The sequence below is a fragment of the Camellia sinensis genome, chromosome 8 (assembly GCF_055761805.1).
Source record: "Camellia sinensis isolate YWXY chromosome 8, ASM5576180v1, whole genome shotgun sequence".
In the NCBI taxonomy this organism is placed as follows: Eukaryota; Viridiplantae; Streptophyta; class Magnoliopsida; order Ericales; family Theaceae; genus Camellia; species Camellia sinensis.
In genome coordinates this window covers 172,608,922-172,627,212 of record NC_138968.1, presented here as the reverse complement: position 1 = coordinate 172,627,212, position 18,291 = coordinate 172,608,922, and the positions used below count along the sequence as shown (strand labels likewise).

The window sequence follows — 18,291 nt, the reverse complement described above, 5'->3', positions numbered from 1 at the left end:
CTAATTTGAGTTTTATCATCTTTGACAAACTGTGTAGAGCTTAGCACAGCATTGACCAAGGAGACAGGACCTACTTCGGCAGTTACGTCAGCCAACTTCCATGCGGAAAATACTTGAGACGCCCGTCATTTTTGAGCCCACAACCCTCAACTGATTTTAGACCACACATTATTATTATTATTATTATTATAGTGTTTCATCCCCCGAAAGGGGGGAGCCCGAATCCCCCGAATTTGCCATTTCAAGTAAAAAAAAAAAAAAAAAAAAAGAAAAAAAGAAAAAAAGAAAAGAAAAAGAAAACAGTTTCCAGAAAAGGAAATTAGGGGGATTAGGGGGAGGGGTTTTAGGGCTCTAAATCATTTTCCTTGTTTTTTTTCCTCCGCTCTGTCCTCCCCCTCTCTCACAATTGTGTCGGGTGCTGGGGGTCTGGATCATTTCCCTTCCCATGCCCCCACATGTATATAAATACTCTTACACTTGCACACATACTCTCCATGATCTCTCTCTCTCTCTGCATTTCTTAGAAATTGCAGGTAATTAATGGAGTCATCAGCGGAGGAAGTACATGCAGTGACGGCGTTTGGATGGGCGGCCAGAGACCAGTCTGGTATACTTTCTCCTTTCAAGTTCTCAAGAAGGTACTTTCACTTTCACTTTCACTTTCACTTTCGCTCTCTCCATCTTCTTTGATGGTATAAGGGCATCGACTGTGAATTTGTTATTGTCTCTCTTTTTGCTACTTTATAATTCAGGCAATTTGTAAGAAAAATGAATCGAGTTAGTTCTCCATTATACATGCACCACACAAGCATTTATACATGTTCTTTCATTATTTCTTGCTTTTTTATGATCTATGATGGTTCTGACTGGTGTTGGATCTATATGTATATCTATATATATATATATATATGTAACGTAATTGTGGATATGATGTTTGCAGGGCAACGGGGGGTGAAGACGTGAGGCTCAAAGTGTTGTATTGTGGTATCTGTCACACTGATCTTCACAGAATTAAAAACGACTGGGGTGACTCCAATTACCCCCTCCTCCCCGGGTATGAACCTCTCTCTCTCTCTCTCTCTCTCTCTCTCTCTCTCTCTCTCTCTGTTTGTGTATATGTGTGTGAAATGTTGATTCTTATATGGCCACTTTATAAAACAGTTGACACCAATCAGAGTTGTCAATTGTAGTTTGTTTGGCAAAATACTAGAGCATGACAGTCTCTTAAAATAAATACTACATCCAACATGTTAAATTTTTCATTTTATTATATATTTTAATTTAATCTCTTTTTAATGTAGGTCTCACATAATAAACAAAGCAAAAGAAAAAAATAAAAATAAAAATTAACATCTCCCATCGTACGCCAAATTGGACATGGGTAGGGCAATGCCAAAAGCCACATAGGCAAATGGCATTTTGGTTGTAGCTTGTAGCTTGTAGAGAAGCCAAATATTACTTTTCTGAGTTGTCATATGAGATTTGGCATGTTGATTGGAGATGCTCTAGGTTATTTCCAACTCGTTTTCTATCTGCTTAAACTGAAATGAACATGCAGAGTAGGACTGCATACATCTTGTGCACTAAGACTACCCCTTCAACACAAATGACATGCAATGACAAAATCATTAAAAAAAAAAAAAAAAAAAAAGCAATGTTATCCTTTTCGACACTGATGCTGACAAATTGAAGATGGGCCAAGCTTTACAATGAACTTACGGAATGAAATTTTAATGCAGCAGATAGGGAAAGTTAGCCAATTAATGTACGAAATATTGCTGGTTCTGGTTCTGTTGTTTCCTAGTTTGAATTCTCTATTTCTAACATGAAAACATCCAACTGGGTGACTTAAATTGGCCATGAAGTTGCTTTTACAAATGAAAGTGCGCTCAAATTTAACACCCCCATGCCATTTGACTGCACATGACAATGTTAGTTCTGTTAGGATCAAACACACCCAGAAAAATATCTCACACACACAGAGAACACAATATTTACGTGGTTCGGCCCAATGCCTACATCCACGGACAGAAACGAGAAGTTTTCACTAAAATGGAGCAAAATACAAATATAGAAGAGGAGATGAAAACTCACTCAACTCACAGCTCTCACTCTCCAATTTCTGATGATTTCCAACCCCTCCTCACTCATCTCAATTTATAACCAAGAGAGGAGGAGAAGGTGAAGTGATAGCCATAATTGGCCAAGGTGGTGCCACCCTCACTATCTTCCTTTAGTGAGTTGGTGTTGCCCTCCACCAGCTTCTTTTACCACATGGTGCCACCCACACCATGTGGATGGTGGGCTCCTTACCATGTGGGTAGTGGATGGAGCCAACAAGTTCTACCTCAATTGTTAATGGTTCCTCTAGTGATGTATATAGATGAGGAAAGTTTGATCCTTTCATTCTTTACTTCTGATTTCGATTGTCAACTCAATTCAGGCATGAGATTGTTGGTGTTGTGACTGAGATCGGGTGCAAGGTTCAAAAGTTCAAAGTTGGGGACAAAGTTGGGGTGACGGGCCAGGTTGGAGCATGTCACTCATGTGACAACTGCGCCAACAATCTTGAAAATTACTGTCCCAAACTGATAGAGACCTACAATGGCACCTACCATGATGGAACAACCACATATGGAGGTTACTCTGATCACATGGTCACTAATGAGCATTACGTGATCCGCATTCCTGAAAACATGCCTCTTGATGCTGCTGCTCCTCTCCTCTGTGCTGGGACCACAACTTATAGTCCCTTGAAATATTTTGAACTTGGCAAGCCTGGTATGCATGTGGGGGTGGTGGGTTTAGGCGGCCTTGGCCATGTGGGTGTGAAGTTCGCAAAGGCTTTAGGGGCTAAGGTGACTCTGATTAGTACATCGCCTAACAAGAAGAAAGAAGCCATTGAACATCTTGGTGCTGATTCATTTTTGGTCAGTCAAGACTCTGATCAGATGCAGGTAACAATTTTTCTGTTTTATGTTGTTACGGACAAAATTTACTTTATAGAATTTCTCTTACATATGTACTGGTTGACTGGTTCTTATGTTGCCATTTTGAATGTGAATAGGCTGCCATGGGGACAATGGATGGTATCCTTGATACAGTATCCGCAGTTCACCCTCTTCTACCATTGCTTGGTCTACTGAAGTCCCATGGAAAGCTTATCGTGCTTGGTGCACCAGACAAGCCACTGGAGCTACCAGTCTTTCCTCTGCTTATGGGTATACACTTTGTCATTACTAATTTGTTATATTCATTCAAAGTAGGTAGAAACCAAAATTGCCCCGTGGAAAGCATATCTAACATGGAATGTGTAATGACAGGGAGGAAGTTGGTGGCTGGAAGTCTTACTGGGGGGTTGAAGGAGACACAAGAAATGATTGATTTTGCAGCTAAACACAACATAACAGCAGATATTGAGGTCATTCCTATGGACTATGTAAACACTGCCATGGAACGTCTTACAAAAAGTGATGTCAAATACCGGTTTGTCATTGATGTTGCCAATACTTTGAAAGCTATCTAGTTGGCCAATATAGCTCCTGAACTTTTGGCATTTTTGATACTGCCTGATGGTTTATGTATTAATATGTAATTGCTTTAGAGTATAGATGCTCTTGTATCCAAAGAAAAAACAGTTCAGGTACTTGTATCATCTGTTTTCTGTTGCTGGTGTCACAGCTTATGATACAGCGGCATTGTGTAATATCTCAGTTTGAAAACATAAATAAAAGTTTGAGTGGTAAAAGTCTCTTACCTTCAATAGAGAAAGCAGTTGATCTGCTCACTTGAGCGGACACGCTTTGGCATTCTCCACTCCACTGCTAATCCATCTATTGAAATGGCACGTTGCATTTGACCAATCGTGCGGCCTAGGACCTGCTTGAGCGGGTTGCTCAGGATCAGGCTCCACCTCCACATCAGTTCCATCTTTCATTTTTTTTTCATGTACTCCGGTTGTCTAGGGAAAGAGATGACTAACTGACAAGCAGATCATAAAACATCAAATATCAATAAAATCAGAACTTTTTTTTATTGTTTCTGCAGGTTACTGTAATGGAATTCAGGCATGAGATTCTGGAGATGGTCCAGTGGAAGAATACAAAGTAACAAGAAAAGCAAGTAGGCTAGCAAATTCAAAAAAGTTACACATCAACAAAAAAGAAAAAAAAATGCAAATTGTACAAAACTTATGATTTTTTGTGGTAAAATTTATCATTGTTGTGGTATGGGTATGTGTTATGTTACTTCGTGGTAAAATTACAAATAATAAATTTATAGTATGCATTCTAAAGTTATGACACTCATGTGGTTTTTATTATGATATTTTTTTTATGAAAGAAGTTATATGACATTTTGTGATTTATGTTATGAAATTTTATAAAAAAAAAAAAATTATGAAAGACATACTACATACACTCTTTGAGGAACGCATATAGTAATCTCTCCCAAAAAATAGAAATAAAATATCTATTAAAGATGCTCTAATTGGTTCTAAAGCCTATAAGGATGTATCAATATTAAAAAATATATATTTATAAAATATTCATATAGAATGATGGTTCATTAGAACTTTTGTAGCTTTGTTTTTTATAGTATTCAAGCTATTAGATTGAATTTTTATCATAAAATATTCATCCTAATCACATGCAACAAAATATATAATTGTCCTCTTTTTTTTTTTTTTTTTTTTTTTTTGCTCTTTGATACCAATTTGCTTTTCACAATTAATTATACTGCGAAGAGGTTAGCACAACATTAACGAATTAAAACTTACTTCAGTAGTTACGTCAGAGAAGCAGTGCCAGGTTATAAGAAAGGGGTCAACTGATAAATTTGAGAGTTGTTTTTTTATTTTCTCATTTTTTTTTTCAATTTAGCTTACAACAATGTTAGGTGGCCCGGAAAAATATGGTTCGAGTGGCTCGAAATACTCAAAACAACAATAACGTCGTTTTAAGTGTAAAATGACGTCGTTTTAACACATTCAAACCATTCAAGCCACAGAAATTTAGGTTACCAAATATTTTCCTTAAGCTTGTGGTTATTATCATTAATAACTTAGTTATAGGGTTTTAATTTCACTAGTAAGGTTTCAAATTTTCTGAAATTGGAGGGAAAAAAATTTTCTGATGGCGCCGCCGCTTACTTCAGCAATTACGTCAGCCAATTGCCATACCCCACATCTATAGGTAAATAAATAAATACCCATACATTTGATCACATACTTTTCATCATCTTCTCTCTGAGTTTCTCTGAATATCTGCTTTAGCTAGTAGAAATTGGTGGTGAATTAATGGGGAAATCAGCAGGGGAAGAACACGCAGTGAAGGCATTTGGATGGGCTGCCAGAGACCAGTCCGGCCTACTTTCTCCCTTCAAATTCTCAAGAAGGTTTTTTCTCAATCACATTCCATCTTCTTTGATTCTCTTTCTCTCTTTTTGCTACTTTATAATTCAGGCAATTTGTAAGAAAAAAAAGAAGTGAGTTCTCTGTTATACATACACCATACAAACATTTATACTTGTTCGTTCGTTATTTCGTGCTCATTCGTGATCTATGATGGTGATGAGTGAAGTTTGATCTATATATATAATGTAATTGTGGCCCCGTTTGGTAGAGCTGTGGGAAAGTGCTTATAGCTTATGCCTAAACAGCTTATAGCTTATAACTTTCAGCTTAAGCTGATTTCCAGCTTATTCTTAAAGCATCTCCTGCCCCACTCATAGAATAAGCTGTTTTCTGACTTCCACAAAACTATAAGCTATAAGCTATAAGCTAAACCAAACACATCAAAATAGCTTAAATTAAGCTGAAAGCTGAAATAAGCTGAAATTAAGCTGTACCAAACAGGGCCTGTGCATATGATATGATGTTGCAGGGAAACCGGGGATGAAGATGTGAGGTTTAAAGTGTTGTATTGTGGGATCTGTCACACTGACCTTCACCGAATTAAAAACGACTGGGGTGGCTCCATTTACCCCCTCCTCCCTGGGTATTCTCTCTCTCTCTCTCTCTCGCTATATATATATATATGTGTGTGTGTGTATATATGTACATTTGAAATATTGATTCTTGTATGGCTTTTTTATCAATTAGCAGAGTTGTCAATTAGTTTGTTTGGAAAAATAATATAGCCCGTAGAGCATCTCCAACCAAATCTTCAAATATAAAGTTTGATATCCTCAAATTTGACTTCTCTAAAAATAAACTTTCCATCCAATATGTTAAATTTATTGTTTTATTATAACTTTTACTTTAATTTTATTTATTTATTTCAGTTTGTTTTAAATTGTTTTAGAAAACCACACACGTAATAAGCAATGCAAAAAATAAAAATAAAATTGACATCTGGGCCCCCGTATGTCAAATTTGATATGGGGAAGGCAATGCCAAATGCCACTTAGGCAAACGACCTTTTAGTTGGAGCTTGTAGAGATGTCAAATATTACTTTTTAAGTTCCTATCTAAGATTTAGCGTATTGTTTGGAGATCCTCCAAATTATTTCCAACTCAATTTTCAAGTGCTTCAACTCAAATGAAGGGCAATAACAACAATTAAAGAAAGTATCCATTTTGACACTGATGCTGACAAATTGAAGATGGACCAAGTTTATATGGAACTTCTGGAATGAAACTTTTGAGGTAACACAGGGAAAGTTAGCCAATTAATGAAGAGAAATATTGATGGTGCTGGTTCTCTAGTTAATCATCTGGATGTATAAAGGTGAGGAAATTTTGATCCTTCCGTTCATTGCTTCTGATATTTCTGTAATCAACTAAATTCAGGCATGAGATTGTGGGTGTGGTGACTGAGGTCGGGAGCAAGGTTCAAAAGTTCAAAGTTGGGGACAAAGTAGGGGTGGGGACCCTGATTGGAGCATGTCACTCGTGCAACAGCTGTGCCAGTGATCTTGAAAATTACTGTTCCAAAAAGATATCGACCTTTTATGGCACCTACCATGATGGAACAACCATATATGGAGGCTACTCTGATCACATGGTCACTAATGAGCATTATGTGGTTCGCATTCCAGAGAACTTGCCTCTTGATGCTGCTGCTCCTCTCCTTTGTGCTGGGATCACAACTTACAGTCCCCTGAGATATTTTGAACTTGACAAGCCTGGAATGCATGTGGGTGTTGTGGGTTTAGGTGGCCTCGGCCATGTGGGTGTGAAGTTTGCAAAGGCATTTGGTGCTAAGGTGACTGTGATTAGTACGTCACCTAACAAGAGGAAAGAAGCTATTGAACATGTTGGTGCTGATTCATTTTTGGACAGTCGAGACCCTGATCAAATGCGGGTAACAAATTTTTTTGTTTGTGTTGTTATGGACTTCAAATTTATTTTCTAGAATTTCTTCTGCTTGTAGAAGTTCTTATGTTGTTATGTTGAATGTGCATAGGCTGCCATGGGCACAATGGATGGTATCCTTGATATAGTATCTGCAGTTTACCCTCTCCTACCATTGATTGGTCTGCTGAAGTCTCATGGAAAGCTCATCATGCTTGGTGGACCAGACAAGCCATTGGAGCTACCAGTCTTTCCTCTGCTTATGGGTAAACATTTGACATTACTAATTTGTCATATTCATTTAGAGTAGGTAGAAACCAAAATTGGCTGTTGGAAACCTGTAACCTGGAATATGTAATGACAGGGAGGAAGTTGGTGGCTGGAAGTGCCTGTGGGGGGTTGAAGGAGACGCAAGAAATGATCAATTTTGCAGCTAAACACAACATAACCGCAGATATTGAGGTTATTCCGATGGACTATGTGAACACTGCCATGGAACGTCTTGCAAAAGGTGATGTCAAATACAGGTTTGTCATTGATGTTGCCAACACTTTGAAAGCTGCCTAGTTGGCCAATGTGGCTCCTGAATTTTGGTTTATTTTGAAACTGTCTGATGGTTGATGTATTAATAAGTAGTTGATTTAGAGTTTAGGTACTTTTGTCCCCAAAACAAAAAAAGTTCTAGTACTTGTATCATCTGTCTTCTGTTGCTGGTGTCACGGCATATGATGCGACAATGTGTCGTATCTCGGTTTGAATACATAAATAAAAGTTTGAATTGTAAAAGTTTACAATCTTGGAAATAGTGAATCAGTTTTTCTTACTCATAGTTTGACGATGGAATTCCACATGAATCAAGTGTTAAATGTAGGGAGTAATCAGTCAAGTCTTCCATATATGTTTTAAATTGAAATCCCGAAGATGATCTACAACATAACACAGAATAAACATAATTAAGACACTATGATAGGAAAACATGGGCAAATTTTAAATTTGAGGTTGTCTAAATGCACCTCAGAAAGGAAACAAAAGAGTCTTTTAAGGTTTGCTGACATTTTTCATCCCTGTATTATTGCATATTGTTTGCTCACTTTTAAACATTTTTTGTTTGTTTTCATTTTGACTATAATAATCTTTCCAAGTTGACACTTGACACCAAACCTGTATTCGTCTGCAACTCAATTTATCTCGACACTGCAACCAGTGCTCATGAAGAAATATGACAAAATTTCCTTTGTAAGGTGTTTTTGGTTGACAGAATTGGAATTGGTATTATGGATGGTAACAATTTGGTGTGGTGTCAGAAAATGGTTGGGGGGAGGAATATTGTAATAACTCCATCATCATCATCATTGATTGAGTTGGTGGCAGTGGCTGTGACAGTTAGTCATGGTGGTGGTGATGATGGTTACTGCTGTGGTCGTTGGAATTGTTCTTAAGAATTTTAGTATTTTTTTTTTTGGATACACTCGCATTTTGTAAATCACTATGTTGTTGTGGAAATTCAAATCTTGAACTTGGGCAGATCTACTTTTCATTCTGATAACTTCACCACTTTTGATATGCTCAGGACTTATTGTCCAAACTAAATGAAACATCAATGTGATCCTAGGACAACAACCAACCAGTCTCTTTTCCTTGATGAAGTATTGCTGCACACCAGTGGTGGCTCCAATAATTTTGTACAATGGGCGTCGTTCAAATTTTCTTTTCCGCACAAATTTAATTATCTACACATACAAAAAAACATAATCTCAAATTGATTCAAATTCAAAACAAATCTCATCACACATCCTGCTCCATGCACAAGAATTCGGCATTGCACAATAAATCTTAATAGGTGAATGAAATTTCCTTTCCATGTCACAGACTAATAATTCAATGTTAATGCAGTGTATTTGGCCTTGCAATTGTTGAAACAAATGAACAGGTACATGGGAAAACAAAGCAATCGGCACTAGTAGGAAGCAAGCAACAAGTGCATACAATTACCCAAAGTATTGAAAAATATGATAGAAATTAGGATCCATCGTTTTGCAATCGATTGTTTTGCCATGGACCCCAAAGGGTTTTGGCCAATTCATTTGTTTAGGGTAGCAACTTTGCAAATTTGTCCATTTTATAAAGATTTAAATTTTCAGTTACTTAAAAGAGAGATAAACAAACTTCGATATTTTAGAGAGTCAGTTCACTTGAAAAAATATTGGACGTGTTAGTGGCACCATCCTACGTAATTTTACTAATCAATAAAAAACATTGATAATTATTGTATTTAATATTTATTTTGCTTGAAGAGTTGATTTTATAGATTTGATTAATGGGTTAGGTTAGAGATTTCAAATTATTTATCAAACTTTCTATCAAACTTATACTCATGTGAGAGGTTTGGTAGAAAATTTGATAGATCATTTGGTGTCTTTAGCATTTTTTTTGGATTAATTATGGGTCCATTTGGAAGGCTGGTTAAAAGCCCGCTTTTAACTCATTTTGAATCATATCACTTATTATATTTTTTATTTATAAAAGGACAAAAAAATAAAAAAATTAATTTTTAACCAACTTTCTAAAACATTCGATGGTAAATTGTGCTTAGATTTATAATTGGGAAAATCGGTCTAGGGTCCCTCTTCCACTTTTCGTAATGGAAGAGATCCACAAAATTATTTTTTGATGTCTAAGGTCCCTAAACATATATCAGATGAAAGTTTCACTGGCTCATCTCTTTCCACTCACTGAAAGACCTCTCGATCGTCTTCAACACTGGACAATTCAATTTACACAAACTCAATTTGACCGATTCAATGATCGGAAACTCCGAAACCAAACTTCAATTAGAAACCCTAGGTTTGTCCGGGATTCAACACTGCGATTACAGCCTCAGTTGGCTCTGGAGGAGTTGTAAACAGCTCAAGAAACTCCAATTGCGAAGCTGCTATGCAATCGGCGATGAATCATCACTCTCATCATTCGTCGAATGCTTAATTGGTCTCCAAGAAGTGGAATTGTGGACATGTAGGGCGATAATCAACGAGGTTCCTCTTCCTCCTCCTCTTTCATACACTTTCTCATTCTAGGGTTTCAAGTTCTTGAACCCCTTCAATTTCATTTTAATTCGTCATCCCCTGTTTTCCCTACTATTCCGTCAAGCTTTTACAGTCTATTTCATACACTTTCCCTACTCTTCTGTCCCTAATGCTTTAGATTTGCACCTTACAATGAACAAGTGTGATGATCAATCTGGGAAGCAAGATGCAAAAGAACAAGAAATGGAAGAGGAATTTCTCTGTGATGTCCAGAGAAAATTCGACCAGAGAAATTCTCTGTGAAATGTGAAGTTCAGAGAAAATTGGACCAGAGAAAATCTCTGTAAACTAGAATTTCTCTGTGAAGTCCAGAGAAAATTCGTCTAGAGTCTCTAGATCGAATTTTCTCTGACTAGTTGAGTCTAATTGATTCAATTTCCCCTTCTACAGCTTGTATTATATCTGTCAACTACACAAATGATGTGTTCTTGTATATGTATGCTTTTGGTATTGTTGTTGTTTCTTGGTAATAAAGTTTGTGCAGCATTTGTGCTGTTTAGTTACTGATATAGAGGTTGATGAAGATGTCGAACAAGAAGATAAACCTGGAGTTCAAAACCTCAGCATCTCTGTGTTCTACAAGAGGCAAAGTAGTCAAGTAAAAGTCCTTTTCATCTCATTATTGCTCCGAGCCTTCACTTCCAACTCGGCCGAATCCAGTGACCGTGACGATAATTCGGGCTTAAGCATTAGCGATTGTATGGAAAAGTGCTGGAACAATTGCAGTTGTGTTGGGTTCACCACAAGCAATAGCAATGCTAGTCCAAAGAAATTCTCTGGGTTTCAAATTAAGCATTCCAGGTTCCAAATTGTGAATTGAATTTTTTTTTTTTCATTTGAAGTTGAAACCAGAGAAATTCTCTGGTTTTTGAATTGAATTTTCTCTAGGTTGAAACCAGAGAAATTCTTTGATTTTTGAACTAAATTTTATTAGGGTTGGTCCAGAGAAATTCTTCCCAGAATTTCTCTGGACCAATTTTCTCTGTGACGTGAGATAATGACAATGGTCATGATTCGGCGCTGAAGAAGTTGCAGAACTCTCCCATTAATGGAAGACTGAAGCAGAAATATAAAGGCCACGAATTGTATACGAAACACAATGGTAGAAAGAATTTTGAATTTACAGCCAATACATTGTTTTTTCTTAGGAATTGGGAAGAACTTGCATCAAGTGATAAAAGGGAAGGGGAAACAAAAAAAAATCATTCGTAAACTTCTTCAAGATAAAAAAGACATTTCTTGATTATCAGTGCACAAACATTCACCAAAAATATGCATGGTGTATGTGTGGCTCCCTCTGCATAAAATTCTGAGAATAATTAGATTTTCCAGAGAAATTTGGACTGAAATTTCTCTAGACCAATTTTCTCTGGACTGAAATTTCTCTGCACTAATTTTCTCTGGACTGAAATTTCTCTGGACCAATTTTCTCTGGACTGAAATTTCTCTGGACCAATTTTCTCTGGACTGAAATTTCTCTGGATCAAGGTTGAGGGACCTTAGACATTATGAAAATATTGTTGATGGACCTTAGACATCATAAAAATATTTAATGTCCTTTATGCTATAAAATCATAAGATCAAGGACCTTAAAAAAAAAAACCCTTTATAATTTGCCAAGAGATTTTTCGAGGGCTAGAAAAAGTGAAGTTAAACTTTCTTTCGCCGGTGTAATTTATCCTCACTAAAGTCAAGCAGAGCTGCCTTCTGTTTGAGTGAGTTTGTCTCACAATTTGTATGAAACTAATTTTTGTATTTTTTTTTTTTTGATGAATAATAATCAGTGTGTTTGGTTTGAATTTTCTGGATTAAGTTTTTTGAAAATTGACTTTTTTGGTTTTCGTGTTTTTTTTTTGTTTTTAGTGAATATTTTTTAAATTTTAAACATTTTTTTTACTTTTTTAGATGTACCTTACTTAGATGTATCTAAAAAATAAAAAAATTGTGAAAAAATATTTTAAAAAATTAATAAATATATAAAAATACAAAAAAATGTACTGAATTCTTATAATTTTTTTTTATATTTTTGGTACTTAGTGAATTTTTAAAAGATTTTTTTTACAAATTTTTTACTTTTTAAGTGTATTTATGTTAGGTATGTCTAAAAAGTAAAAAAATTACTTAAAATATTAAAAAAATTCAGTAAAAATAAAAAAATATAAAAAATAAGAAAGTAAAATTTTTTAAAAAATACTTTTTAAAAAGTAAAAATAAACAAGGTAAATAATTTTTTAAATTTTTGACTTTTTTATAAGTTGTGAAACCAACCCACGTAGTTAAAAAGAAAGGATGGGTGTGGCTACTTATTTTATTTTATTTTTCTCTCTCCACACTTGAGCAATTACGTCAGCCAGTTCCTATGCCCACTTCTATGTGTCATTTTGGGAACATGGTAAAAAGTCACGTTTTTTGACAAAATGTCCAAAAACGTGGCTGCCAAAAAAGTCAAAAAAGTCATTTGGCAAGTGTTAAAAACGCAGTCCTAAAATTACAAATTAGGGCCTATGAAAAATAAATAAAAAAATAACTCTCTTATGTTAGGTAAGGGTATTTTGGTCATTTTAGTTTGATTTGACATCATAAATAAATATTAAACTAAAAAGCAAAAAACCAACTTTTTACCAACTTCTCAAATCACTTCCAAAAAAGCCAAAAAACTTGGTAAAAAGTCAAAAACTAACTTTTTATCAACTTTCCAAAACAAACCATGTGGTGTTTTGGAGAGATAATAAAAAAATTAATTTTTTAAATTTTTTTGTGTAGAAAAATTAAAAAACCAAATTGCCCCATTCCCTCGTCCACATACTCTCCATCTTCTCTCTCTCTCTCTCTCTCTGGGTTTTCTCAGAATCTCTGGGTAACAATACAAAGTGGAAATTGGTGGTAAATTAATGGAGAAATCAGCCGAGGGAAAACACCCAGTAAAGGCATTTGGGTGGGCGGCGAGAGACCGGTCCGGCCTACTTTCTCCCTTCAAATTCTCGAGAAGGTACTCTCACTCTCACAAGTTCGTTGGTTATTTCGTGGTTATTGATGATCTATGATGGTTCTGAATGGTGTTGTAATTGTGGATTATGATATGATGATATTTGCAGGGCGACAGGGGATGAAGATGTGAGGTTCAAAGTGTTGTATTGTGGCATATGTCACACTGACCTTCACCGAATTAAAAACGAATGGGGTGGCTCCAATTACCCCCTCCTCCCTGGGTATGAACTCAATAACCCCCCCCCCCCCCCCCCCTCCCCTCCCCCTCTGTCTCTCTGTATGTATTTATGTATTTCGGATAAATTACAATACATCCTATTATTTTGATTTAATTCCCATCAAGTTTTATTAAAAATAAATTCTAGTAAAATCGTCGCTAAAAATAATTTTTTGTGATGATTTTTTATATCTGTCGCTAAAAATTGACAATTAGCAATTTTTTTTTGTCACGGTTTTCATAAAATGTCGCTAAAATTTATAATTAGTGTCGTTTTTCTATGACAAAATTTTCAAACTGTCGCTGAAAGTTGTAAATTAGTAACTTTTTGTGACGATTTGTTTAAACTGTCGCTAAAATTTATAATTACTGACATTTTTTATAACAATTTTCAAATTGTCACTGAAATTAACAATTAGTGAAATTTTTTAATAGCGTTTGATAAAAAAATGTCGTTACTTATCATTGGACCTATTAGACAATAAGTCCACATATTAAGACCTGCACGTAAGTTCTCTAAACTATCAATAGGTCCTATTAATTGAACTTAATTCTCATCAAATCCTATTGAAAATAAGTCTTAGTACAATCGTCACTAAAAATAATTTTTTGTGATAATTTTTTACATACGTCGTTAAAAATTGACAATTAGTGGCTTTTTTTATCATTTTTTTTTATAAATTGTCACTAAAATTTACAATTAGTGACTGTTTTTGTGACAAATTTTTCAAACTGTCATTGAAAGTTAAAAATTAGCGACTTTTTTTGTAATAATTTTTTAAACTGTCGCTAAAACTTATAATTAGCGACTTTTTTTGTGACAATTTCTGAATCGTCGCTAGAAATTAACAAGTAGTGATGTTTTTTAATAGTATATGATGAAAAATGTCATTAATTATCATAGAACCTATTGGGCAATAAATCTACTTAGTAGGATCCACACGTAGTCGCACTATATATAATATGTATACATGTGAAATGTTGATTCTTGTATAGCCAATTTATCAATTAGAACACATGCAATCAGAGTTGTAAGTTAGTTTGTTTGGCAAGCGCTAATAGCCAATTGTTGGGTGCTTTGGACTGAAAATAAAAAGAAATAGAAATCTTAATCACTTGTTTGGAAATATATATATATATATATATTTATATTAATTAAAAAAAAAAACAAAGGGAGTGAGGTGAGGTGAAATGGGGAGGAAATACTTTTCCAGCTCATTTCTATCTGCTTCAACTCAAATGAAGGGCAAAATCATAAAAATAAAAAAGAAGAAGAAAAACTCATCCATTTTGACACATGCTGACAAATTGAAGTCGGACCAAATTTGTAGGGAACTTATGGGATGAAAATTTTGAGGTAGCAGAAAGGGAAAGTTAGCCAATTAACGTACAGAAATGTTGCAAGAGCTGGTTCTGTTGTTTCCTTGTTTTTAGTCTCTATTTCTAAAATGAAAAAACAACCAACTAGGTGCCTTAAATTGGCCATGAAATTGCTTTTGCAAATGAAACCAAGCTCAAATTTAACACCCATATCATTTCGCTGCACATAACAATGCCAATTCTACCTCTACTCTTATTGGTCCCTCTTCTAGTTAATCTGGATGTGTATAGATCAGAAAAGTCTGATATCTTCATTCACTACTTCTGTTATTTCAACTATCAACTAAATTCAGGCATGAGATTGTGGGTGTGGTGACTGAGGTCGGGAGCAAGGTTCAAAAGTTCAAAGTTGAGGACAGAGTTGGGGTGGGGTGCCTGGTTGGAGCATGTCACTCGTGCGATAACTGTGCCAACGATCTTGAAAATTACTGTACCAAAAAGATACTGACCTACAATGCCACCTATATTGATGGAACAACCACGTATGGAGGTTACTCTGATCACATGGTCGCTAATGAGCATTATGTGGTCCGCATTCCTAACAACCTACCTCTTGATGCTGTTGCTCCTCTTCTTTGTGCCGGGATCACAACTTACAGTCCCCTGAGATATTTTGAACTTGACAAGCCTGGAATACATGTGGGTGTGGTGGGTTTAGGTGGCCTCGGCCATGTGGGCGTGAAGTTTGCAAAGGCATTTGGTGCTAAGGTGACTGTGATTAGTACATCACCTAACAAAAAGAAAGAAGCCATTGAACATCTTGGTGCTGATTCATTTTTGGTCAGTCGAGACCCTGATCAGATGCAGGTAACAATTTTTCTTGCTTATGTTGTTATCGACTTATAATTTACTCTAGAGAATTTCTTCTGCATTTACAAGTTCTTATGTTGCCATGTTGAATGTGCACAGGCTGCGATGGGCACATTGGATGGTATCCTCGATACAGTATCTGCAGTTCACCCCCTCCTACCATTGTTTGGTCTTCTGAAGTCTCATGGAAAACTCATCATGCTTGGTGCACCAGACAAGCCACTGGAGCTACCGGTCTTTCCTCTGCTTATGGGTAAAATTTTGATATTAAATTTATATAGAAAACACATCAAGAATGGTGTGTCAAATTGTGAAGTTATACAGAAAATGATTGGTGTTTTGATTGGAAATGAAGGGAACACAGAAGCCACATAATTTTGTACAAAAGTTGTATTTGTATATCATTACTCTTACTAATTTGTTATTTGCATTCAAAGTGGGTAGAATCCAAAATTGTCTGGTGGAAACCATTTCTAACCTGGTGGAAACCATTTCTAACCTGAAATGTGTAATCACAGGGAGGAAGATGATGGCTGGAAGTGGCATTGGGGGATTGAAGGAGACGCAAGAAATGATTGATTTTGCAGCTAAACACAACATAACAGCAGAGATTGAGGTCATTCCTATGGACTACGTGAACACTGCCATGGAACGTCTTGCTAAAGTTGATGTCAAGTACCGGTTTGTTATTGATGTTGCAAACACCTTGAAAGCTGCCTAGATTGCCAATGTAGCTCGTGAACTTTGGCTTGTTTTGATACTCTCCGATGGTTGAGATATTAATATCTAGTTGTTCTATAGCTTGTATGCAAAGAAAAATGAGTTCAGGTACTCGTATCATCTGTCTTCTATTGTTGGTGTCACAGCATATGACATGTGACGTTGTGTAATAGATTTCAGTTTCAATACATAAATTAAAGTTTGAATGGTAAAAGTTTTCAATCTTGGAAACGATGAATCAGTTTAGTATCTGGGCAAGGGAATGGCAGTACATGGTTTCAGTAGTTTCTCTTATTCATAGTTCGATGACGGAATTGCACATGAATCCAAATTGCATTGGACCCAAATTATGTCCTCTGGCTGAGCTTAATTTGATTTTTGTAAGTGAATTAATGAGATATTTTCTATTCTTTCTAGTGAATAAACACAGTATGAAAATTGACTTGGTTTTTTTCTCTGTCCAAGGCAAATACATTGCAAAAGACTGTTAAAATATTTCAAAACAAGCAATGTAATAACATTGCAAAACAGTCAAAATATTTCTTTCTAATCATTAAATTTCAGTTGTGTTATAATCAATAAAAAGAAAAATTCCCCCATCAGAAAACTTTTTATTTGATTAGGATTCACATGAAATGATGACGTATGTAGCAATGACATTGACAGACAATCTTTGTAATAATTCCCATCTGCTTTCAATATTTGATTGTAAATGCAAAAAGAAATGTTGCTCTAGAATGTTTTAATTCTAGGTTTTGTATGTGAAAATATAAATTCCATGAGTTGCCCACAAGAATTCCTAAAATAAATTTCCTACCCTGCTATTAACAAAAGAATAGGAAATTAGAAAGAAGGAAAGAGAGTCTAGATTCATGGCAACACATACTTTATTTACTATAATTTTTCCAAAGCTTTTCCAGACACAGCACATAAAAATTATAAGGTTCATCGAAAGGGAAAAGAAAGAAAAATTAAATTACTAACAAAGAGAGAACCAAACAGAAAAATGAAGAAGTTACCGTTAGTATCATTTGGAGGTGGGAAGAACTACAGATAACAAAATGTTGCGACAATAAGGCCTGCAGTAATCAATTATACATATTTTAAGTAATATAAGACACTGAATCGCATATATGACTCAATTTGCTCTGCTTTTGAATGATTAGCGGCCAAATAACAAACCTATGAAAGCTGCAGCAAACACATCCTGCCAATGGTGCCAATAGTACGAAAGTCAATGAAACACCCCTCTTATTTTCACTTTTTTTTTTTGGGGGGGGGGGGGGGGGGGGGTTGGTGGGGAGCAGATTTATAAACTACTATTAAATGCGTTATTTAGGTAGGCAATTCAAGAGGAAAGGTGAATTGGGTAATTTAAAATTTTGGTCAAAGAATAAATTAGCAAAGACTAAGTGAAATGAATGCACACAAAATGAAAGAAAAGGAAATAAGAGCTTGACACAAGGATTTGTAGTGGTTCGGCTTACCGGCCTACGTCCACTCCTCAAGATACCTTTTTGAGAATTTCTTCACTATGAATAGATGCTTCACCTAGCTTGTGGATTTTACAAGGACTTACTTCAATCTGTTGAGGACCTTTCAACTAAATGGCTCACCTTACAGGTGTGTCACTCAGAAAATAAAGAGCAAGAATAAGAGGTACAACTGTCCTCTTTTACAAATATTCTCTCACAAGAGATGGATATGAAAGTGTAATGTAATGACCCCAAAAGTCATCCTTATTTAATTAGGGGTTAATGTGTTTTAATTCAACTATATCTATTGGAATTGAGAATGTT

The 18,291-nt window shown here is 35.6% G+C and overlaps 1 protein-coding gene across 1 annotated transcript; it reads left to right on the top strand.

The window, feature by feature from the left end:
- The first annotated feature begins 413 nt into the window (after positions 1-413).
- LOC114256186 (uncharacterized) lies at positions 414-16,706 on the top strand. Its single transcript, XM_082884784.1, is given in 16 exon segments — positions 414-638; positions 941-1,054; positions 2,444-2,957; positions 3,068-3,221; positions 3,324-3,499; positions 3,605-3,665; positions 5,093-5,115; positions 5,117-5,192; positions 5,277-5,484; positions 5,883-5,996; positions 6,791-7,304; positions 7,407-7,560; positions 7,659-7,821; positions 15,256-15,769; positions 15,872-16,025; positions 16,291-16,706. Coding segments are annotated over 16 exon segments (3,240 nt in total). The 5' UTR covers positions 414-540; the 3' UTR covers positions 16,494-16,706.
- Positions 16,707-18,291: the final 1,585 nt, after the last annotated feature.